At 33.0% G+C, this 25,000-nt stretch overlaps 4 protein-coding genes across 6 annotated transcripts; 3 read left to right on the top strand and 1 right to left on the bottom strand.

The window, feature by feature from the left end:
- The first annotated feature begins 1,675 nt into the window (after positions 1–1,675).
- On the top strand, positions 1,676–4,524 carry LOC130811122 (uncharacterized). 3 transcript variants are annotated; one of them, XM_057677299.1, is made up of 3 exons: positions 1,676–1,879; positions 2,947–3,411; positions 3,497–4,524. In XM_057677299.1, the coding sequence occupies exons 1-3, from the start codon at positions 1,778–1,780 to the stop codon at positions 4,172–4,174; spliced, it is 1,245 nt and encodes a 414-aa protein (XP_057533282.1). In that variant the 5' UTR covers positions 1,676–1,777; the 3' UTR covers positions 4,175–4,524. The 3 variants fall into 3 exon arrangements, with proteins under 3 accessions (XP_057533282.1, XP_057533284.1, XP_057533283.1); XM_057677301.1 differs by having other exon boundaries at positions 1,741–1,879; positions 2,894–3,411; XM_057677300.1 differs by having other exon boundaries at positions 1,749–1,879; positions 2,879–3,411.
- Positions 4,525–4,962: 438 nt separating this feature from the next.
- LOC130809993 (protein MID1-COMPLEMENTING ACTIVITY 1-like) lies at positions 4,963–9,293 on the top strand. Its single transcript, XM_057675884.1, has 7 exons — positions 4,963–5,888; positions 6,711–7,096; positions 7,567–7,676; positions 7,790–7,861; positions 8,387–8,493; positions 8,591–8,684; positions 8,929–9,293. The coding sequence occupies exons 1-7, from the start codon at positions 5,481–5,483 to the stop codon at positions 8,979–8,981; spliced, it is 1,230 nt and encodes a 409-aa protein (XP_057531867.1). The 5' UTR covers positions 4,963–5,480; the 3' UTR covers positions 8,982–9,293.
- Positions 9,294–9,436: 143 nt separating this feature from the next.
- Positions 9,437–17,186, bottom strand: LOC130809992 (la-related protein 1C-like). Its single transcript, XM_057675883.1, has 6 exons — positions 16,447–17,186; positions 15,533–16,112; positions 15,274–15,421; positions 15,069–15,159; positions 10,464–10,535; positions 9,437–9,935 (listed from the first exon to the last, which is right to left on the bottom strand). Exons 1-6 carry the CDS (start codon positions 16,846–16,848, stop codon positions 9,708–9,710), a joined length of 1,521 nt encoding a protein of 506 aa, XP_057531866.1. The 5' UTR covers positions 16,849–17,186; the 3' UTR covers positions 9,437–9,707.
- A 2,487-nt stretch (positions 17,187–19,673) lies between these two features.
- Positions 19,674–24,792, top strand: LOC130811139 (probable cinnamyl alcohol dehydrogenase 6). Its single transcript, XM_057677319.1, has 7 exons — positions 19,674–19,924; positions 21,553–21,666; positions 21,778–22,005; positions 22,499–22,793; positions 23,391–23,544; positions 23,955–24,137; positions 24,349–24,792. The coding sequence occupies exons 1-7, from the start codon at positions 19,830–19,832 to the stop codon at positions 24,375–24,377; spliced, it is 1,098 nt and encodes a 365-aa protein (XP_057533302.1). The 5' UTR covers positions 19,674–19,829; the 3' UTR covers positions 24,378–24,792.
- Positions 24,793–25,000: the final 208 nt, after the last annotated feature.

Here is a 25,000-nt window from a genome sequence, read left to right as displayed (position 1 = left end):
GTATATGGTGATTTTAATATTATAAAATCATGTTTTTTTATTTTACTATTTTAAAGTGTATATATATATATAACTCAAGGTCGTAGTTATCATCCGTTTTGTTTTACCCGGCACAAAAATTAAGAAATTGATATCTTTGTGTTAAAAAAATCATTATAATCTCTAAATAGATAGGTGTAAAAGTGACGAGATACTTCCTCTGTCCCTCTGAAATAGCGCTATTTGACTCAAAAAGTTTTCACATATTTAATTTAAACGGTGTTATCTCATAGGAACGAACGTAGTATAAATTAAGAAAAAACTAAACGGAAAAAAGGCATTTATATAGTATACTTCTATTAACTAAAAGAAAACTCTCAATATGCCCATTGTCGCTTTGAAATAACACTTATTAAGTATATGCTCTTAAGTGAATATTAAAATCTAAGAAATAGATATGAAACCAGTGATCGACCTTAAGTAATAAGTATTATAGCATAATATATAGTGTACTTCTATTATTTAAAAAAACTCTTAACACGCAGTCCCATTGTGTTTGTACAATAATATTTAAATATATGAGAATTTTATACATATTTTAATTTTTATGATAGAAAAGCTGAAATAAGTAGTTGGAGATTCCACTTAACAAACACTATTTTCTTGGTAGTTGCTGGAAGTGATGACATCGCCAACACTTATTTTACAATTAGACAATTTCAATATGACGTTAATTCTTATTTCTTATACTGATCTTATGCTTCACCAAGCCTCTATTTGTTCAGGTATTCATTCCACCCTCCCTAGCCAATATATTCATGTCTTTTCTTGTGTTTTAAACCTTTTAGTTGAATTGATTTATTGATATAGTATCAAAAATTAACGTGACAGATAGTCACGAGTTCGAATTCTTTCATGCGTTGCATCTACGTTTTAGCCTAAAGGGCGGCTCTCGTGTAGGGGACATGCATATAGAGCATATAACACGTTCTGAAGCTTCAATCATTAACTTAACTTTCTAATTGAGTTGTTTCCTTCCCACATACACATATAGATCGATTTATTTCATCGGTCTAAAGTTACTTTACAAGATAACACTAATTATATGGACAAAATTCTTTATTAAGACCGTTTCATTATGAGACGGCTTAATATGGGCTGACCCAATATTTACTTTAAAAAAACTGAAAAATAACGCTTTTAACTTACTTAATAAGTTCTTTTTTTTAAATAGCATTAATTGGGCTGCTTGTATGGGTCTGTCAACGTTGAGACGGTCTTATACAAGACTTGCTGAATTATATGAGTTTGTTTTATAGTAAGACGATCTCATACAAAACGAGTTATAGATTATATTTATACTTTCTCCCTTTTTTTAGTCGCACCCAACCTCATTTTTTCACTTTCTTATTTTACATTTTGCGGCTAGTATACGAAAAAAAAACATAGTCATGTGGATCTTGTTTTATTCGTCTCGATGCATATTTTCATAATATTAATTTTTAATAATTTTTAATCATGTATAACTTTAGATAAAAACGATTGAAAAAAGAGAAAAAAAAAAATCTGGGTGCAAGTAAAATTAAGTACATGGGCCTATTACTCAGAAATAGGATTGGGCCCGTTGTGGATTGTGGCAACCAAGTAGTCAGGATAAAGTTAGTATTCGGACTCGTTATTCTTCACTTTCATTTCACCCCTTTCTTCCTTTCTTTAATGGAGAATTAGTGTAAATTGAAATTTGAAGAATAAAGTAAAACAATCTTACGTCTCAATATCCTCCAACCTTAACTTTGAAATGGAACCCGTAGCTTCGATTGTCGATAAATTGAATTCCTTTGTTAAATCCGGTGAAGATTTCTTTGCTCGTCGCCGGCAGAAAATGTCTCGTCAAAATCCGGTACTTTTTCGTCTTTATTTTACCAATTTTAGTAATTTTGATTACTTTGGTCATATTTCTATAAGTTTGATGCTTCTGTACTTCGATTCGTGTGATTTCTTGACATAACTAGAGTATTTGCCAACTTATTATTGTGTTACGTGATTTCTTTGGTTTGCTTTACAGCGGCGAATCCAGGTAATAGTATATGTGCGCCGAACACTTCGTCTATGCAAGTGTACTGATCTAATTCAGCTGTACGTGTTGTGTGTAATAAAAGCTCAATATTAAATTTTTAATAGGAAATCCAACGAGCCATGCCCTTAGACCTAGGGCTTGTTTAGCAAATGATTGTAAACTAGAGCTTTTATTGTTTATTATAATATAATTTAGAACTGAAGAACTACAAAATGGCACCTTAAGATTGAGCATGTCTAAGAAATATTGATATACATTACATGAATGATAAGTTGCTTAGACCCATCCACTGGTAGCTTTGTTGTTTTCACTCTTACAAAAATGTTTTTTAAGCAAATTTATCTTGAATTTGAATTATTATTACATGGACCTAGAATAACTCTTGGGAGGTTTTGGGCTAGGGAAAAATGGGATTGCTTTTGGAGGGAGGGAGCATTTTGAAATGTTTATTCTCTACATATTGAAAGTTGGAGGAAGGTAATAATTTAGCCTTTCAATGTAGCTGTACTTCTATGCTTGGACATAATCATTAAAACTGTCCTTCCATAGCTGAATCAAAGAAAGTGCAGTTGATTCTTCTTCCTTTGAATGAAACAAGATGATGGAAGATAATATACCTCTCCTGTACACGAATTAGGCTATGTTATCATTGTTAGTTTGTAGTTTGCAATTTACCACATATTTCAATTTGGGGAACTATATTGTCAATTACATGTTGGATTAAAGTTTGTCTCTGGCGGATGTATGCTGAATCAATACTGCATATGTGGCTTTTATAATTGCAAAGTATTTGTAAATGTCTTGACTTATATTATGACAAAGTTGATGTTTTCATAGGTAACAAGCTGTCTGATGGGGCTTTTCAACTCTTGCCATGGTATAATTTTCAGATTGAAATCATGAAGCGTTTGCATCGTGAAGCCTTTGCTGACTTGATGAAGCTTAGAGATAGACAAGACAAAGTAGAGAAAATGCTTACATATATGAGTGTCAAAGGAAGTCCATTTCAAAAAGATGGTACTTTGGTTAGGGGTGAAGTTGATGTGACAGGAGCTCTTAGTTTAAAAGATTATTTGGATCAAGATAACGTTGATGCAATGAAAAGGGCTGGAATGAGGACAGGAATCAATGCAAAGATCATATTTGAGACCATAGTTCGTGAGAAAAATATTATTGAGGCAGAGTTCATAGCTAATCCGAGCAACAACATAGATTCTAGCAACATTCCAGGGAGTGCTCTATCTCTTGCTAAACTAAGTTACAGAGGAAACGTAACTGATTGGTGCTCGATGGTTGCAATTCCCATGGGGGCTAAATGTAAAGACTTGTCAAGTGCAATTGATCCTTCTTTTGAGGTATATGCAATCTAAGGATTAGCTTTTTAGATGTGCATTCTTTGTTTCTTATTAGCTTTTAGTTAATATTTTTATCAATTGACAGGAGAAAGGACTTACTGGTTACTCCTCTTTTGGACCGCCCCTGTTGCATCAAGATCTAGGAAGTGCAATTGGTGTTATGGTAAAGAAATCAAACGTTGTTGCTTCATTGGGTCAGTTTGTTGTTGATCTACCTGGTCCTTTCGGACATTGCTTCAGCACCTTTGGTCAGATCATCTGTCAGCTTCCAAGGAGTACAAAGCTCTCCATCTTTGGTCTTCACCAAGGCATTAAACCAAGACAACAGGCAAGCTTTGGAGCCTTGGCAACTTCTCTTGGCTTTTGGCGGTGCCTGAAATGCTCTGAGGAATCAACAGGAACTTCCTTGATGTTGAACACAAATCTTGAGGGTATTGTGCCTGCAGGTTCAGTTGCTGTGATGCTTGAATCTGAGCTTGATGAAAGCACTAAAATTCGAGGATGGTTGCAAATGAGGAACGACAGTCCGAAACATTCTCAGTGGTCGGTTGGCATGTCTGATCTTCCTGAAGATGGAGTCGGATGGGGTTTAAATTTAAGCGGGACAAATCAACATACTAAAAGTTGGGATCATTTTCAGATCGAGACGTTTCTGAAATTCAATTTGGGCAATAGATTTTCTGTGCTACCCTCTTTCATTTACGTGATGGATTGCAATCACCAAATTCCCGCCCTGATGCTTCGTTCAACTTGGTCTATTTGATAATTTTTCATGTTTTATCAAAGATCATCAGAGGATATTCTTTGCTCAATTTGAATGTTGATCTTCCATTAAGGATCATTAGTTAGGCTTTAATCATAGCAAAAAAACAAGGTCATGTCACCATGACGGTATTAGTATAGTGCATTTGTCATTTCTATTCTAGTCAATAGAAAGGTATCCATAGGGCTCCCATGGACGATTATGTCTGTTTGATGTATCAATTAGTATGTAATTTTTTTTAAAATTTTCCAATTTAGAGACATTTTGAGGGATGTATTTGTAATTTGATGCTTGTGCTGAACGATAAGAGCTAAATACGTGGAAACCAAATAATTTTTTTTATGCAAAAACGAAGTATATTTTAAAGAGATTATTATGAAATACAATAAAGAAAATTGACGTTTATACTTGTAATAATAAAATTTGATAAATATACTGATTAAAATAAAAATAATACTAAAGTTGAAGCTTTTTTACGAAATATAGTGAACGCTTTTATAAAATTGGAAGTTAGCCCGGAGCCATATATTAGAGAAAAAAATTAATATTATATTTAAAAATCAATAAAAGAACTTTGGGTTTGTATTAAGAGAGTTTTAGGCATTCAACTACGTTTTTTTTTTTTTTTTTTACTATTTGACCAATCAAATATCAAAAGTCGAAAGTTGAATAATGTGTAGTAATGATTTTTTTATTATTAGAATGTCTTTTTTTTATTATAAGAAACGAGAAGGAAAGCGATAATCAAATCTAAAATCGAAAAAAGTGATATATGCTCCGATTATAACAAAATCCGATTTTCTTTATTAAATGTTGGGCAATTTTACATTTACACCCTCTCTTTCTTCTTTCGTTTCTGCTCTGTATTTTAGAACCTTCTATAAGTCTTGCTATTTGTCTTGCTCTTTCTCTCACTCCAGACTCCAGTCTTCACTGATTTGCTCGTTTGTCGGTTGAAGAATTAAGAGCCGAAACTTCCATTTTCTTACCGAAAAACTTGATCCCATTTCCTCTTCTGACTTGTGTTTTTCTTACTGTTTATTCTCTCTAATTTAGCACCACCAACACTCAGATCTCCAAAAAATGTAAGGAAAACTTTGATCCATCTTGTTTTTTGACTGATTTTGACCTCCTACTTAACTTAAAAACTCTTTTGGGCAATCAAGTTTCATGCTTTATAATGCACATTCCATACCCAAAAAGGAAAAAAAAAATTGTACCCTGATGAAATAACATGTTTTTCAGCTTGATTATCATCAATTTTTGGTTTAATTGAAGAGGGTATTTGAAATAATCTCTGAAAAAAATGTCAAACTGGGAAAATTTAGGTGAAATAGGGAATTTTGCCCAATTGACAGGTGTTAATGCTATAAATTTAATTGGGTTGGTAGTAGAAACAGCAAATAGAGCAAGATTACACAAAAAGAATTGCAAGAAATTTGCTCATCATTTGAAGTTGATTGGGAATTTGTTAGAGCAACTTAAGATATCAGAGTTGAAAAGATACCCTGAAACAAGAGAGCCTTTAGAACAATTAGAGGATGCATTAAAAAGGGCTTATTTATTGGTATATAGTTGTCAAGATAAAAGTTATCTTTATCTTCTTGCAATGGGATGGAGTATTGTTAATCAGTTTAAGCGGGCTCAAGATGAGATTGATCGCTACTTGCGGATTATGCCCTTGCTAACTCTTGTCAGCAATGCTCGTTTTAAGGTGAAGTTCATACATTTGTTATTTTGTTCTTTAGTACTCTGTGTTGTTGATTTTTCTTGCAGCCAAACTCTGTTGGTTCGGGATCAACGCTTTGTCATGGTAGTGTAAATAACATGGGATAGGACCATCAGCTTAAGCTTTTGGTTGAGTTTGTGTGTTAGATATGTATCAAAAGTGAAAATTAGGGTTCAAATCTCAACACCCCTCATTACAAATGGAATATTTAGCGCTTGTTATAAAGAGGGTTTGTGTTGCATTCACACTTCTACCCTAAAAAGGCTTCCGTGTGAGAGGTTGTGAAAAAGTGTATAACTTATCTTGAGGCTACAAGCTTACAATTATCATCTTAAGGTTAAATTGCGTCATTGTTGTCGTAGTTAAGATGTAATGAGGTTCTTTCCTAGAATGGTAATATTGTGTATTCCATGACTATATCATATGTTGCTTGTTATATTGATTGCATAGGTTGGCGCTCAATGTTGTTTTAAGTTTTGCCTAATAGTGATTGAGGAAGTTACATGTTTGATGACCTTGAACTAGCTATTATCAGTTAATAGTCAATGTGTTGCAAGCTCGCAATACTTACACTTCCAATTTTTAGCTTACATAAAGTGTTTAACGGGCTTTTCCTATTGTGTCTATTGAAGCTATTGCATACAAGTCATGTAACTATACACAATTTTTGAAATGATTCACAATGTGGATTTGTGAATGGAAAGAAATAAGGAAACATAATGGTTGGATATGAACATGATCATTAAGGTGTGTTTTAAGCATTCAATTTGCCCTGAATACTTTAGGCGCCTTCTTTTGGGTTTGCAGGAAAGATTGGAACGTATACAAAGGGATCAATACGAATACACATTAGAGGAGTCAGACAAAAGGGTGCAATATGCAATTTTGAATCAGGAACCATCAAAAGCTGATACCGTGCTGCTTAAGAAGAGCCTTTCTTGCTCGTATCCAACCATGTGCTTTGAAGAAGCCCTTCAACAAGAAAATGAGAAGCTTCAGGTGGAGTTACAGCGGTCACAGTCTACCATGGATGTCCAACGATGCCAAGTGATCCAACACTTGATTGAGGTAACTAGAGCTGCCTCTAAGAACTCAAGTATGATGGAGGCAAGCCGATCAATTGTTCATAATGAAAAAGCCTTCTCGGGTGATGAGAATTGTTATATGAGTAAGGCTGCTCGTTCTACTGTAAGGTAACTTGAGCCGTGTTGCAAAAAACTGATCTGTGCTTAGATTTGAATTTCTATTGCATCTTATGTCTTAATTATGAAGGCTGAATTTAGGTGAGCATACTTGATTATTTTATTACCTACGAGAAGCTTGTTACATTTAGTAGGCTTTTCTGTTGAGATGTGAAGTTCAAGTACACTATATTTTTGTTTCCCCAATGTCATTAAGTGGCTCCCACAAAGGCGGGTTTGTGAGGATTGGATGTACGCAATCTTACCTTTGTTAATAAAAAAGTTGGTGTTTCTGATCAACCATTGATAGGAAAATTTCACATGAATAAGAAATGCACTGCTTTTATGCACTATTTTAATATAGTCCATTATAATACTGAACCAAAGTACTCTAAACCTTTGGCCCCGTCGAAATACAAGACATAAGCTTGAGTACGATATGTTAGCTAATATTCTTGCTCACGCTGGTATGTTACTTGCAGGAATACATCCATGCCTTCTACAGGACATGATTTGCCACATCCCAATCGATCGGATGATACGGAGGAATGGCATACTGATCTCCTCGACTGTTGTTCAGAACCTAAGTTGTGTATGTTTTCAGAATGTTACCCTGTGATCAATATTTACGTTGCCATATGTGTAAATGGCAAGTTGTCTAGTTAATCAGACTCGAGGACAGCTGATTGACGTTTCTTTTGACAGGTGCAAAAACTTGTTTCTTTCCTTGTGGGACATTTTCCAGGATTGCATCAGTGACAACCAACAGGCACATATGTAAGCAACTGATTTTTAGCTTCATTACTCGTCCCCGAAACTCTAGATTAACATTTTGAAAATTTCCTAATATAATGAAAATACGTTCCATTCTACAATTTATTAAAAATTTTATACAAAAAAGACCCCATCATTTGAACCCTCTGTGGCTAAATAAACGTTTTGTGTTTCCGTTTCCATTCCCCGTACCATAAGGAAAAATACTGCTATACGTACAGAGACACTCCCAAAAATAACATATAAACAACAGAAGTTGCTATTATTCCAACATTTCGCTGCATTCCTTGTAGTTTAACGCAAATCACCTCTGCCTGTTCATAGAATCCCTGTAAACGTTGCATTTTTTCAGAAGATCTTATCGGTTTTCTGTAAGCACATGTTTTTATTCACATGGGTTTTTGTCCTCGGTTCGTAATGTACGTCAAGTGAACTAGGAAAAATACTTAAAAGTTGAAATATTAGAGGGTTGTTAGACATCGAAATTTTTGGTGTTTCTCAATTTTCTCTTATATATGTTCATTTCAGCTTCAGGAGAAGCCTGCAATGAATTGGCAGCGTACTCGTTGGTTCTGTCATGCTGTTGCTACACGTGCTGCATCAGAAGAAAGCTCCGCAAGATGCTGAATGTTAAGGTCTTTCTCCCTGACTTTGATTGACACGACTTACTGTCACACTTCTCTTTCCTTATTCTTGGTTTCCGTTTCTTTGAATCGGTTCTTATTTTTCTAGGGAGGCTTGTGTGATGATTTCCTCTCACATTTATTATGCTGCTGCTGTTCTCTTGTTCAAGAATGGCGAGAAGTAGAGATTCGTGGAGTCAAAGGTGCCTATTTTACAATCTAATCAACAATCTCGTGTACTTGATCTCAAATCTCAATGTGTAACATAATTCGCTAACTGATTCGTTCTAAAAATTATCCGAAAAAAGACCAAAATTGACCTCCACTTTTCGACTCGCGGGTCGCAAGAACATTAGCAAACGTGTGACAATGATCTCATTTCACTTATCTAAATGCTAATATTATTAGAACAAATCTGTATATCATATGGTTGAACCATGTATGTAGGTCCTGTGAAGACCTTGACAAACCCACCTTCAGCACAACACATGGAGTTCTGAATTCAACTCATTCGCCATTCTAAGAGCTACTCATCAGAGGTCTTGACAAGCCTATTATACAAAATAAGGCATTCGAGTTCCCTGCTCGAGAGTGAGAATGATATGCACTAAGCAATGTATTACAGATATAGCATTATGTACAGTTGTGTGGCAAAAGCTCAGTGCAGAGAATGTGTCGATAATCTGCAGTAAATAAATTTTAAACGTTGGAACATGAAATCTCTTCAAACTGATGTTAGATCGAGATGAATCATTATGAATGCTAAGTGTTTATGTCAAGGTATTTGGTAAGAAATTTATTAGCCCTAGTAGTTTGATAATTTTTTTGTGCTTTTTTGTTGATAGTGATTGCCTAGTGGCAGCAAGACCCGATTCCTATCTATAACATCATTATTGTAAATATAAACTAAATCTAGAATCTAACAAAGTAGAAAACCAACAAACAAACAAACAAATTAGTAAAAAAACTATACAATCATAAATCATGATGGACAATAGCTCAGTAAAGTCGTTAGAGTAAACTAATCCACAAGCAAAAAAGTTATCGAAACCTAAGTCGCTTTACCCCCGCTTTAGACTATTGGTGAAACCTCAAAACTCAAAGTTAAATCAAGCACAAAATTTTCCAAACCCATTGCCACAATTCACCCTCCATAACAAAAAGGGATTTAAACTCTATTTGTCGATCACATACAGCATAGATTAGAATGGTTGAAAATAGCGATTTCAACAGACGGGTTGAACTGAGCTTTCTACATTAGTTACCCGCAAATTGTTAGCCAACTCCTGTTCCCTCGATGCACTTGAACTAATGTCTTGGTTTTCTTCTAATGAAACTCTCTGAAACGTAGTAGTCAGATTATCATAACCGACTGAAGATTGTGAGCCAGTATCTGGTGTTTGCTGAGGTACTACCCATTTCATCCATTCATCAAATCTCCTCACTTTATCACCCTACATAACAGATTAAAACAGTATTACTTGTCATGTATCAATAATTATTGGAAGTTAAAATAATAACCAATTTAATAAAAAAAAACTATAATACTATAACCACATCAAGCATTGGCTTCAAAAATTATTTGAGTTATGTAAATCCAAGCTTAAAACTGATGCATTGAATATACTCCGTCTGTCCCGTTTAATTTAATGCAAAGAGAAAGTTGATGTTTTTAAGAAAAAGATCGGATAATGGTAATTAATGAAGAGAGATAATGAATTGTGTGGATGGAATTAAAAGAGAAATAAAATGTGTGGATGAAATAAAAAGAAAGTGGTGGGCCATTTTCCAAATATAGAAATGATGCAAATTAAGTGGGATAAATCAAAATGACAAATGATGCAAATTAAATGGGATGGAGGGAGTATACATAATATATCACCGAAAAAGAATTCTAGAAGTTAGAACACAAATAGATGACCTAGATGGCTACAATTCAAAGTATAAAATTTGCAAGAAAACTAATGCATAGATGATCTAACCTGTACTTCAACAAGAGTAGAATCTCTTAAGCAGTCCAATATATAAGGAACATCATCAGTGAGATTTCGTACCTGTCAAAAGACAGATGCCAAATATAATTGTACCTACAAATGTACAGCTACAGCACTTCTTCTAACTTGGATGAATATAGTCGCGTGAAATTTTGTTTAATTCATCTTAATGCATGTTTTTATCATATCAACTTATTAAAATTTTACTTATGCATAATTAACGAATTACAGACCACTGCAATGCGATTAAAAGCAAGCACCGGATGTTGCAACAAATAAAAACAAAGGAAGCATGTAAGGAAACATCAAGTTAAATTCATTCATTCTGGAAACATTTCAATGAACTATTCAGCTTATAATACAACAGATAATTGCATTCAAGGGTACAGATACATCTTCTAATTATGACCCTTTTCCTTAAGTATTAACTTGAGTTGCTGCTGGTAACATCTTGTTGAACAGAAATTAAAAAAAGATGTAATAAAGACCTAAATTAAGACCTTAAATCCTCAATCATGTGCCTATACTAAGGACAAAATCAAGCGGTCCAACAAACTATCCATCATTTCAGAAGGGTATTTCCCTGATAAAGAAATAATAAAAACAATTCTTCCCACGTTCACAACCATACTGTAAGTCTCTAATAATAAAAAGTATTAGGTTTGTGATAAGGGCATTAAGATCCTTACATCGAACATTTTAACAAATCTTAGGATGTTCATAAATAATGAATGCAGATTCTCATTTAAAAATCCCATATTTGATATTAAAAAAAATTACAATTAAAGCTGATGCAATTAAGCATTACAATCGCTGAACACTACTTCATTTTCAATTTTGAAATCACCCTCAGGGCAAATACTAAAATAGCCTAGATCTGAAGCCATTAGTGATTATTCAAAATTCTCTAAAAATGTGTTAAATGTAAGAATTAATCTTAAAATTGAGACAGTTGATCATTGATGCAAAATAAGCAACCCCATGAGAATCTAAAATGAGAAATAAGCTCACTTTTGCAACATGAACCCACTTTTACTTTAACATGTTAATGTCGATGACCCCAATAAGGATATGTTAATTATTATTAATAGATAACATTGAGAATCATGGGTTAATCTGATAGTTGAGAGCTTTTCCTTTTACCCTTGTGATAGGGGTTCAAATATCACCAACTACACAAAGGACTAATTCCCTTTCCCTTGACTTGTAGGATTCTCTCGCCTACCCCCAAATCAAATAAATAAAATAAAATAAAATAACATTACTTCCTAGATGCAAAAGCAAGATAGAATGAGAGAAAATTATCGACATTGGTATTATGGTATTAAATGGTCATGTGCAAAGAAAAAAGTTCTAAAGTGAAAATTTAGAACTTTAAAAAGCTAAGAGAAAGAAATAGACCAATAATGATATTTTGGGATCGGAAATTCGTATTTACAGAATCTAATGTAACCTAATTCACCTTACCAATTCACACTACCCAAAATGAACCAAAAATAAACAAAAACTTAAAAGTTGCTTTTCTCCATTCACAATTTGTTCGGGTTTAAACAAGTTTAATAGCTCTGACAAATTCCAGCACTTTTTCCTCTATTTCTTTCTTATCTCGTTCACATTTGCAAACAGCTTACAGCATAACAATTCACCGTCATAGAAATAGCTAGCTCTAATACCAAAAAAAGCTTTGAGTTTCATTTTTCCCCTTCATCTAGAAGTTCAATGGTACATTTCTCTATTAGCATGGCAAGATTTTAGTATTATCTCTAAACAATTTGACATAGAATGCATTAGCATGCAACTTAGCATCACGACCAAAATGTCTTGACTCTTGAGATACCAATTTGGAAAGTTGCATCAAAAAGAATTGTACCGAACATTGGTTATGCCAAGATTTGATCATTGTTTCTTAATTAATGTCTAATCAATCAAAGTGGATTTCACTAAAGCAAGAAAGGGAATAAACAAAAGTACACATTTCATTAATACTCACTGATCATTCATCAAGGAATATGAAACCACACAACAACCAATGATTGGGTGCACATATAAACATTCACATCTTCAGAATTTACAAAAGTCTATTCCTAGGTTAGTAATTAACTTACAAAGCTTAAGGTACAAAAAAGGATGACAGTTGGAAAATTTTAGGTTGAACAGTGATCTTAACCTCTCAAAAGATTGCAATAGTTACGCACAAAGCATGCAACCACTGCAATACAGCATTTCTATTTGAAGGTTCTACAAATTTTTAAAAGTATTGCAGGATGAGATCTATTAGGTATTCAGCAACAAAGATCATGTGTGGCGGATTCCTTACCACTGCAATACAGCATTTCTAATACCAATTTGGAAAAAATTCTACAATTAACCGTTTCAAAGATATAAACATACAACAGCCATTTAACACATAGATAGACAAAAGTATGACATGCATTAATTTCAACTCTAGCATCCTTTATTATTCTAGCAATTACAAAAGCTTTATATACGCATGGTGCAAAAACAAGGCCGCATCATTGTATCACAGCCGTATTGTAAGGGTTTTTGAGTTAACTGCGACCGAAATATAGGCAACACTTACACAAAATCATTGGTATTGGCTGGGAAACACGTTTCACGACAATTACCGCAACCGTGACTGAAACCGTATTTTTGCACTATTTTATGCCTATAAAAACTTAATGCACAAGCTTTATCTTTGATGTCATAACGCTCAGATATGGTCCTAAGACCTAATGTCCAACATTGCAATTCTCTAAGCAGTTAGTTCAACTATCTAATGAAAGTTTCTCATCGTTATAAGTCCAAAATGAAGTATAAAGCGGCCAAACTAAAAGATCATAGCAGTATTGCACAACTATAAAGTAATCCTTGTATATTGCTAGTAATCAACAACTGGAGGTCCTGCAATGTTCTGTCTAATGTAACTTTATCTCATAACAAGTGTTACTTAATTCAACAATTCCTTAGTGTACTTCAATTGGTGCAAGCAAATTATGGTCTTTTATTTATATTTAACGCAAATTCAGCGGCTCAAACAGAATAGAAATGGAGTAGGTGAAAAGAAAGAGCCAACAAAATTTAAGAGTTGTTAGTGTTGAAGATGTTTAAGAACGATTAGAAAAGTATCTCTCTGGCCAAACACAAATTTTCACTTAAAAAAGGATATTGATCAATTAATAACACAATTTGGATGAGAAAAGTGAAAACCCAACTATCTCTTGCTTGAATATTGTTGACCTTGCATTTGCAACCCGAACTAAGAACCATTTCAAAAACTACAAATCAAGATATGTAGCCCAGAAGTGATCAAAATGTAACAACTGGAAAATGGTGTTAGAACATTTCTTGAAAACAATAGAACATTGGGTCATTCCCTAAAAGCTAATTACAAAGCTGATCCAGAGAAGTAATTATTATAAATGAGTTTGGGTTAAGAATTTGAGCTGAAGATAGGACTGAACTAGGTGCAAATCATATACATGACTATCACATATTTGTTTCAATTCATTTAGTGTGTATCAAAAGCTCTATCAATTCAAAAACTTCTTAAGAGTACTTTAGTCTTTCAATTCACAGAAGTGAGGACTTAGTTTAACTGTAGAGAATTGCAAAAGAATACCTAAAGTGACCAATAAATACTACTTTTACAATTGCAAAAAACCAGCAACACAGCAGAACCATTCCTATCCCAGTCCCTCACCGACAACCCTAAGAAATAAGGACCAACACTACAAATTAAGAGAAGGGTGACAAAGTTCTTTTAATATTTACAAACGAGATCCTACTGTAGACTAATTCTTGATGAGTGCTCACTCTATCTCATAAACACCTCATATTTACCTTCCTAGTTTTCCAATATATGGTAAATGTGAGACGATCATAAGCATTCACGACGTTATAAGATCATAATTCACCCAAAAAATTAGATGTTAGGAAAATCAGTTAGTACCTGTCATTATTGTTAAGTAATGCCTATATGGTATAATATCCTTTAATAATAATTTAATACAAAATGGATAAGTACACATAATGCCTTAATGATTCAGAGAGAAAATTGAAGATCAATATTTTACTCTAATATATGAGAATATTCAAGTAAATTTCCTAAACTGAGGGAGTACTATTTTTCTATAACAAACATCGTGGAGGAGTCGGTGAGTCACAACTTTCTAAACATGAGGTGAACAGAACCATCATTAACAAAACACATTAAAATACAATGAATCATGCAAAAGAGAAAGAGCATTGTGCTATGCTAGCCACAATCAAAGAATACCATAAAACTGTAAATTAAGACAAAGGTGAACCAAAACCTAACATTGTAAAAAAAATGTAACACACTAAATTCTAAAACTAAGTTATGATCCATTACAATGCCTTAACAGCTGTACAGCAAAGATCGTATTCAAATGTTAAAAACGAATAACACATCATAATACATGAAAAAACGCAATGAATTTCAAAATCAATTGCAGTAAACAACAAATGATGAATTTCCAACTGTTATAACACCCAGCATATAAAGTTTATTAAATTACTGCAGTACAGTGATGATCAACACAGAAGAACAATAAAGCAAGTGCAACTTACTTTGGGAAAGTTAGCGATTAAAGCAATAGGAACCCAACCCTGTTCATCCATCTTAGACCTTAAAAACTCATCTTTCACCAGATTAGCATCACTGCAGGGTAACAGAACACAACAGGAAAAAAAAAAAACAAATCAAGCAAACCCAACCTAAGGAAGGTAACAAGATATAATAATGTGGAAGCTGCATAGACGATGCTAATGATACCTGAAATAGTACTCAATTTGCTTGATTATTGATGTACACAAGTCACCTGACATAACAAGAAATGGTGGAGGTGGAGGACCAGTGATATAGGGCATTCCCCTAAAGGAATCCGGCAAAAGAGGAGGGAGATAATATGCTAAAGAAGGATCTTGTACGTGAAGACAAAAAGAAGAGAAAATTATGAATTATTTATTTAATAACTAACAAAGACACAACATTAAAAGTAAAAATGTGCATTGCATCAAAAATCAAAGCTCACCAGTATAAACCAATGCATTTCCGTAAGGTCTCACCAGTGGGGTAAATGGTGGAGCCCCTTGTACTGGAGGACCCATGAATACAGTGCCATGAGGTCTATGAGCATGCCCTTGTGGACCCCTTCCATGTGGACTAGAAGAAGAGCTCCAATTATGATGTCCAAAATCTTGATCACGGCGACCTCCATGGTGATTATTCCTCCCATCTCCACGACCACGCTGCCCTGAATTTCCTCGTCGATTATAACTTCTATAAGTAGGGCGCTCATTTGAAGGATTTGGGTGCGGAGTAAATGCTCCAATTGGCCTAGTCTCTCCTAGGGATGAGTCAGATACTATTGGAACTACCCTGCCAAAATTACTCCGGGCCACCTCAGGAACCGAAAATGCTGGCAAAGGTGGAGGAGGTGGAGGACCTCGAACAAATCCACCATGTCTGTTTCCGCCTCCTCCACCACCACCACCACCACCACCACGCTTCATTGACCTTTGCCTAGTAGGTCCAGCATTATTCATGCTAGAATGCTGATGTGTGTTACCAATAACTAGCTTGGGTTGATGTAAATTTGATGTTATAGGTCCCTACAATCACCATGATACAAAAACCAAACAAATTACACCTAGATCAATATTAATACACACATAACTTGACTAAAACATCTAGCTATTAGTTATTCTAATCAGCCAATACTTTTCGGTGAGTCAAACCGGCCAATAGATTCGGCCCAAGGGTTCCAACCAACGGCCATTTACAAACAGACCCAACAATATTCCAGTATATTCAACACAGATACACAGCTCAAGCCTTTCAAAAAAACTTAGACATGATAACCACGAAATCACTATTAATGCGAAGAAAGCCTAAAATTTAATCAAATTACAAAGGGAAAACAAAAATAATAATTTTGATGAATACCTTAGAGGGAGCAAGGGAAACATCAGGAGTCGACGATTTGGGAGAATCAGAAGAAGATGATTTGAGAGGAAGCTTAGTAGCCTCAGAAAGTGCAGGCCAAGAAGCAGCCCCCATAACAATACCACCACTAGCATGATCACCACCAGCCGAAGAAACAGAAGGAGAAATAGGAGCAGGAGGAGGAGATGATATTACATTCCAAGCAGTTTTTTTACCTACATTACTATCATTCGCCGAAATATTCTCCAATAAATACGATTCCGAATTTTCCGGCGAATCTCCGGCGCGTTTCACCACCTGCGCCCACGGTGACGAAAGAATACCGCGATTCTTAATTGGACTACCAGGCGAATCATCATTCGTTGGTGATTCCGCCGTATTCACAGCAGATACCGCCGCCATTACAGAATTAGGGCTGACAGGGAGGATTCTAATTGGCTTAATCTAATTATTTTACAACAAAAAAAGGAAAAATGATACAATTTGAGACTTTACGAGGAGGAGGAGGAGGAGAAGGAGGAGGAGGAGGATGAAAGGGAGAAAATTAGGGTTTTGAAAATTCAGACATTGATGATGACGATGAAGGAAGTGAAAGAAGCTTCCATGGCTTCTCTGCCCTGTTCCCTTCTCTCTAGATTTTCTCTCTCGGAAGACACACGCAGACTATACTCTTCCCCTATTTTGTGTGTGCTCGAGGGTTATGTGTGGCCTTACACTAGTTTGTCTTTCATCTTGGGTGTTATGGGTTTAAGATGTTAGTGGATACCCTAATATTCGTTTTTAAGTTAAGGTTTTTTGGTCAAATTTTTTTGACTTAGTTGCGTTGAGTTGAATCTAAGTTGAATTCAACTCATTGAAAAAGTTTATCAATGGTATACTATTTAAGATTTAATTTTTTACTTATTTAAGTTTAAATTAGATATAATTTAATCTTCATAAAGTCTTGTATGAAACGGTCTCATCGTGAAACGCACTTCACACATAGGTTAAATAGCTTAACTAATACAAATTATCCGCATATAGACTTCTTATTTTGAGCTCATTTCATCGAGAAACAGTCTCACGAGTAGCTCTTTAACCTTTAGAATATTATAATGAAAATTTATGAACAATTAGATTGAGAGTTGAGACCCATTTAAGACACCAAGTCTATTAAATCTCATGGGTTTGGATCTAAAATTAACAACTCTTAGGAGTTTGTTTGAGTCTGTGACAACACAAAATGATTGAGTTTGAGTATGTGTTTGATTGAACAGATATAACAGTGTTGTTCACTTATCCTAACATATAAATATTTTAACTCAAATAGTTTTTCCTGATCTTTCTTCCCCCAACTCTTTTATTAGCAGGATAACTAATAAAATTACTTAAATCAACTTACAATCAAACAGACAACAATACAAAAACCAATATGAACAATATGAATTTAATTTTTTGTTGTTTGAATTATAATAAATTGAATGGTATATTATAAACCATAATTGTATTGACTGATAATTAATAGTTGATGAAAATAATAAGTTTGACTAACTTAAGTAAATTTGACGAATTCTTTTTAACTTTAAAAGTACATCCTCTCGTAAAAATAAAATATTTGGCAACATGATGGTTTCTTTGCCATACTTTCACATTAAAATACTTTGATTTTTATTACTCATGGATCAATATTTTATTGTTATGCTTCTATAAATATTCCTTTTAAGTCTTCCTATTTGTTGCAATATTTTCTTTCAAGGTAAGTTTTTATTAATCAACTCTAAGAATTAAATTTTATTTACTTCATATGATTCTAAATTTATGGGTTGACAATTCACACTATATTTTTAAAGTAATAAATAATCAGCACATTAATACATTCACAACATCTAATCCTAATGTCAATCTGGTATCACGTGAATTATTTATCTTCTCTCGAATTAATAAAAAACTTTTAATTGCTTTAATTTATTTTTAAGGCATTTTAAACGAACAATAAAATCAAAAACTTAATAGATAGTATTTTTAGAATTCAAAATCTAGTAATTCAGAATTTTTATATCATTGAATCTTTTATGCTTTTATTATCCTTATCACAATACAACAATTTTGTAGATTTGTAGTAGCATGCATGAAAGTTAGTACAGAGCTTCTTCAATAATTCATAAAAACTCTCCTAAACATAATAAAATGATTTAGTATTATTAATTTATTTTCTTTTATCTTTCCAAAATATTTCCTACTTTAATCTCAAATACCTAAAAATTAAATAACCTCATACAGGGTATAACATAATTTGGGACTATACCTATCAACTCAACTTAGACTTTTATTTGAGTTGATTTCTTAAAACGGTATGATCAAAGTCAACTTGACGAAAAATCACGAATTCAAATTTCATATAATATTCTTTTCAAGTAGAATATTTAGTACCAAATATAATTAAAGTTTATATAAAATCTACACTTCTAACTCAAAGTGATAACGTGTGAGAATGCTTGATAATATAATAAAATATATCCTTCAGGTTATAACTAAAACTTTTTGATTGCCTGTATTCTTTGACACCTTATATTTGTCAATTGTTTAATACTTCTAAAATCGTCCATTGACTTTAGTATCATCTTAACAAGGAAAGCAAAACCCATGTATATACACCTAAACTCCAAAGAAACTTCACCTTTTTTATATTTGTCAATAAGTTCATTAATATATATATATATATATATATATATATATATATATATATATATATATATATATATATATAATTTCTAATTACATTTTATTTTTTACACATTTTTATATTCAAATCTCAATATTTATGAATACACTTATGAAAAATTATATAATAAAATTTTATACATTTAAATGAATCTAATAAGATCCTACGTGGATATATTTTAACTTGTTTATATCTATGAAAAATTATATTTAATTTCTGTCACCATATATAAAATATTCCATAAGAAACGAAGAAATTAATAAGTCAATTGACTTCAGCTCCATCTTGTGCATAAGAATTCAATGAGAACATGAAAAAACCAGTGGTTAAATCTTTTCAAAAAACAAAAAAAATAAAAAAATAAATAAAAAAATTGGTTTGAGTAGGTAATGCCCATTTCACATAGTTGTAATATTAAATGACCAAGAAATTGCCTCCATATGTTGGGTATTATAAAGGACCCCCAAACACGCCCTTATTTAAATGCAACGAAATTTACTTGTTGTAATACCTTGTTGTAACGACCAACTACCCACCTTCACACATTTATCTACTTTCCTTGGTCTTATACACTCCTATAAATTCATCCCATTTCACAGTTATTTCATATTACACTATTATTTTTCCACTTCAGTCTTGCTATTAAGCCAAACAGATTTTTGTAATATTAATACAAATTTCCATGGCTCAAACTACTCCTAATCACACCCAAATTGTTTCTGGATGGGCTGCTCATGATTCTTCGGGAAAAATTACTCCTTTTGTCTTTAAAAGAAGGTATGTGTTTAATTTTATCTTAATGTTTTTGGTTTATTAGTGAAAGTGTTGTAGACATGTATGATTTATTTGCTACCCTCCTTTTCTAAACCCTAACTTGAGTTGATGACTCTAATTCTTTCTGACTTTGAGTGAAAGTATTCTGGATGGGATCTAATCCTCTCTCTTGCCTACATTTACGTACCATCTTTATGTAACTTTACCAATTAAGTTAGTGGACGTGCACTTGTAAGTAATTTCCAACTCAACCAAAAGCCTAAGCTAATGGTTGAAGCCCCATGATATGTTATATACTCTAACACACCCCTTCACACGAGAGCACATTGGGATAGTAGTGTGGATGCGCATAGGCGCTGAATATTCCACTTTAAATGAGGGGTAGTTGAGATTCGAACCTCTGACCTCTTGTCACGTTGGCTTCTGATACCATATCAAGGATCCAACTCAACCAAAAGCTTAAAGTTAATGGTTGAAGCCCAAAGATATGTTATATACTCTAACAGGCATATGGTAGTAGATATACATTATGTAAATAAAGCAAAAATTAGACATACAATGTATGATAGTTGAATACTTATAGAATTATAGATTGATCTAGTGGTTCAAGTCTTTCCATTTCACTCTTGCAACATGTTTTTGATTTTCACCTCCTATAGAAAAGATTAATTTCCTTGATTCTCCTTGCATGTTGGAGATTTTCTATCCTTATCCTTGAAAAAAATGTCAATTAAATATTATACATTTATAAAAAGATAGGTCAGTTTTACCATATAACGTCTTTTTAATGGGTGATTAGAGTTACACAAATGTGGCTTTAATTGTGAGTAAGATTGAATCAAAAACTTGTTAGCTAGACCATACCCAATTCAACCCTTTAAAATTTTATTGATTTTTTCTTGAATGAATATTTTGAAATTATTCCTCACATCTATATTATGTCACATGTCCAAAACTTCAAGCTTAGAAAATACCCGATCTATATTGTTTGGAGTTAATGTGTGTAGCTTATTTTAGCTATGTGTACTTGATCTATATCCAACTCGTTAATGCTCATGCCTATTCAGTTTTATTAGGTAAGACGACAATATTAAAATTTCATTTTTATAAAAATAACGAGTTAGATTTAATTTTAAACATGACAGATAAGAAGTTTTTATTGTATCTCAAATCCATTTAACTGGTTTAGTTGTAAGAATCTTTAAGAAAATGACGTTATTATTGGGATGGATGTGATAACCAATTTTACTATTTATTAATAACATTATATACAATAGAATTATGACTATCATGACATCAACTCAATCAATCAGAATATTTTATATACTCTAACATGTTCTTTCACATGAGAGTCCTTTGGGCTAGAAATGTGAATGCAACACATGCACTCCTCATATCTGGCGTTGAATATTCGTCTTTAAATGAGGGATAATTGAGATTCGAACTCATAACCTCTTATCACGCTGGCTTTTGATACCATGTTCAAGAACCAACTTTACCAAAAGTTTAAGATGGTGGTTAAATCCTTAAAGGCTCAATATATATTATATACTCCAACACTATTGATGATACTAATCTTTCATGCCAAATTTGAAACTTATTATCTGCCTAATGTCAGTTATACTATGCAGGGAAAATGGAGTGAATGATGTGACAATAAAAGTTCTATACTGTGGAATGTGTCACACAGATTTGCACCATGTTAGGAATGATTGGGGAATCACCATGTACCCTTGTGTCCCTGGGTAATTTATCAATTAATCTCTTTCTTAATTACTCATTTTATGTGTGTTTAATCAAGCTAATTGTTGATTTTGTAAGCTTAATTACTTTTATTATTTATGTAATTAACACAGTCATGAAATAACCGGAGTTATTACAAAAGTCGGAGAGAATGTGAGAGACTTCAAAGTCGGAGACAAAGTAGGTGTGGGTTGCTTAGCAGCTTCATGCTTAAAGTGTGACTTTTGCAAGACTTCTCAGGAGAATTACTGTGATGAGATTCAATTCACTTACAATGGTATTTTTTGGGATGGTAGTATTACTTATGGTGGCTACTCCAAGATGTTAGTTGCTGATCAAAGGTGAACTTTCTAAATATATAGTGTCTTATTTTACACATGAGACCCATTTGAGTTTAAAGTACGGATGCCAACACACGTCCTCATAATATAAGGCGCCAATAATTCTATTTAAAAGGAGGGATAAATCAGATTAATTTAAAAGAGCCATAATATCATTTTAAGTGACTAATTCAAACTAAAGCCTAAAGATTTCTGCTACACTCTATTAAGTTCTGATGTGATGGAATGTATTAAAAGGGAATGAGTTACATCTACATAAATTAAAGGCTCTCAAGTGATGGAGTGTGATAGATTTATATTTTATTTTAGCGTTTTTCACCATCAGCTTAAACTCTTGATAATGTTAATTTCTTGACAATTGTATCCACAAATTTCATTTTAAAAAATCTTTTCGAATAAAAATAGAGTAATTAACGAAATATTGTAAACTTGTTTTCTATGCTATATTTTCATGTTACGACGTGTTAATAAACTTGATTAGGAAACTTTGTAGGTATGTGGTTCGGGTACCGGAAAGTCTACCTATGGATAGTGCAGCTCCATTGTTGTGCGCAGGGATCACAGTATACACACCCATGAAAGACAGCAATTTGCTAGAATCAACAGGGGTACCCAAGAAAGTTGGGATCATTGGACTTGGTGGATTAGGCCATGTTGCTGTTAAGTTTGCTAAGGCATTTGGGCACCATGTCACCATCATAAGTACCTCCCCTTCTAAAGAAAATGAAGCCAAACAACGTCTTGGTGTTGATGATTTTATTGTCAGCACCCACTTCAAACAAATGAAGGTATGTGTTTCTCTATACTCTGTCTCATGAATATTGCAAAAAATATATAAAATTACATTATTAATTTTGTTGTTTTTCGGGTTTATTAAAAAGAAATTTTTAATTGAAATATTTTGATAATAGAGCATCCCATATTCCCATCCAACTTCATATAAATTAAACCGTAAAAAGTATATAGAACGGCTTGATAATATCATCTTACAAGAGTTACAACTTATTCAGTGTTTAAATAAATATTGTATGTCCAGCATGATGTAATTTGATTCGTGTTTGTTAGAATATTTAGCGCAAATATTAAATGTGATATGGTATCAGAGCCAATGTGATTGTAGGTCACAAGTTCGAATTCCATTTATTCCTTATTATTTCAAGTGGAATGTTTAGTATTATATGAGAAGGATATGCATTATATCCACACTTTTAGTCCAAAGAACTCTTCTGTAAAGAAATATAATATAATATATTATAAATATTCTTAAAGCTTTAACTATTAACTTAAACTTTGATTGAGTTGGATGTTTGACATAATATTGGTTGATACTTTCATAATATCAATTCATTAATATTTTGATCTAATGATCTTAATTTAATAAATAGGCAAAACGAAGGAGCTTGGATTTCATATTGGATACAGTATCGGCCTACCACTCATTAGGTCCATATCTTGATTTGCTTAAAGTGGAGGGAACCCTTCACATTGTGGGTGCTCCTGACAAGCCCATGGAATTGCCTTCATTCCCTCTTATCTTTGGTATGTTTCACAACTATTTTTTTTTTTTTTAATAAAATGATCAATTCTATTGAACTTGATAGACAATGAGTATGAGGTGGGCCCTAGGTCATTGAGTTAAAATTTTGGTTTAGGTCGAATCATTTTTGAGTTTGGTTGAATATTATTAATCGGGATATATATTATAGTTTGTGCGTGCAGTTATTTTTGCCCTTTTTTTAAAAAGGTACGTGTATGGTCAATTTACTATCTTCTTTTCTTCAATTTGACTTGTTCGAGATTTTAGATTGATGACAATAATTATGTCCATGTGTTATAGGTGGAGTTAAGTTAGGACAAAGGTTGGTCATGGCAACAAATCACCGAACGTAGAGTTTATTGGCTCATAATATAAATTATTAGTCATAGAAGATGTATTTGATAAATGACAGGGAAAAGAACAATAAAAGGAAGCATGACAGGAGGAATGAAAGAAACACAAGAAATGATGGATATGTGCGGGAAGCACAACATTACTTGCGACATTGAAATGGTCACTCCTGATCATATCAACCAAGCTCTGGACCGTCTTGCTCGTAACGATGTTCGCTATCGCTTTGTCATTGACATCGCTGGCAAGTCATCTACTATTTAATTATCGTAAATTTGCTATTGACAATAATATTTATATTATAAGACAAAAATGTCATTATTAATATCAAATTTAATATTGTTAATTTATCCTAATAGGCCATTAATCCATATTTGTGATTAATAATTTGTACAATATTATGAGTTTTGATTTACAAGTACTCATTATTCTTATTTTTGACACATTAATTCCAGGCCAAGAGAATGGGAGCATTGTGTCCTAACTCATTTGTGTCAATGGAAGACTTGAATATTATGGATTAAGGAATTTGGACTAAAAGTTCATGTTTCTAGTTTAATATATGTTTGCATTTTTTTTTACATATTGTACTATTATGGATGAGTTTATTTAATTAGATTAAGAATATAGAGAGATTCTATTATTTATAGTATTTTTCTTTAGCAATGCTAGCTAATACTTCTTCCGTTCTGAAATATTTGCTATATTTTGTTTTGGACACTATTCATCGTTTAAGCTTATTTTGTATATTGTGGCTAATATGTAAGTAAAAATATAGTCAAGTGGGATCTTGTTCGAATTGTCTAATCGTATACTTTCATAATATTAACTTTTTATATCAGAAGTGCATAAATCAACATATAAAATGAACAAAATAACACATTAGATTGCGTAAAAAGTCAAATATAACAAGTATAAAATGGAACGGAGGAATTAGAAGTAGTTTATACTTGATAAAATGACAACGTTCTTTATGTACTACTACCAGAAATTACTATATATAGCAAGTAATTTGTCCTTTAAATGTTAAAACCAATTAGCTTAGCTGTAATACTTTACGTTTTCACACATAAGAAAGCAACTAACTAGAACTCAAGTGGAAGCATC

Source organism: Amaranthus tricolor, chromosome 4, assembly GCF_026212465.1.
Source record: "Amaranthus tricolor cultivar Red isolate AtriRed21 chromosome 4, ASM2621246v1, whole genome shotgun sequence".
Lineage (NCBI taxonomy): Eukaryota > Viridiplantae > Streptophyta > Magnoliopsida > Caryophyllales > Amaranthaceae > Amaranthus > Amaranthus tricolor.
Note: the sequence above shows the minus strand (reverse complement) of the source record. Positions and strands in the feature narration are given on the sequence as shown.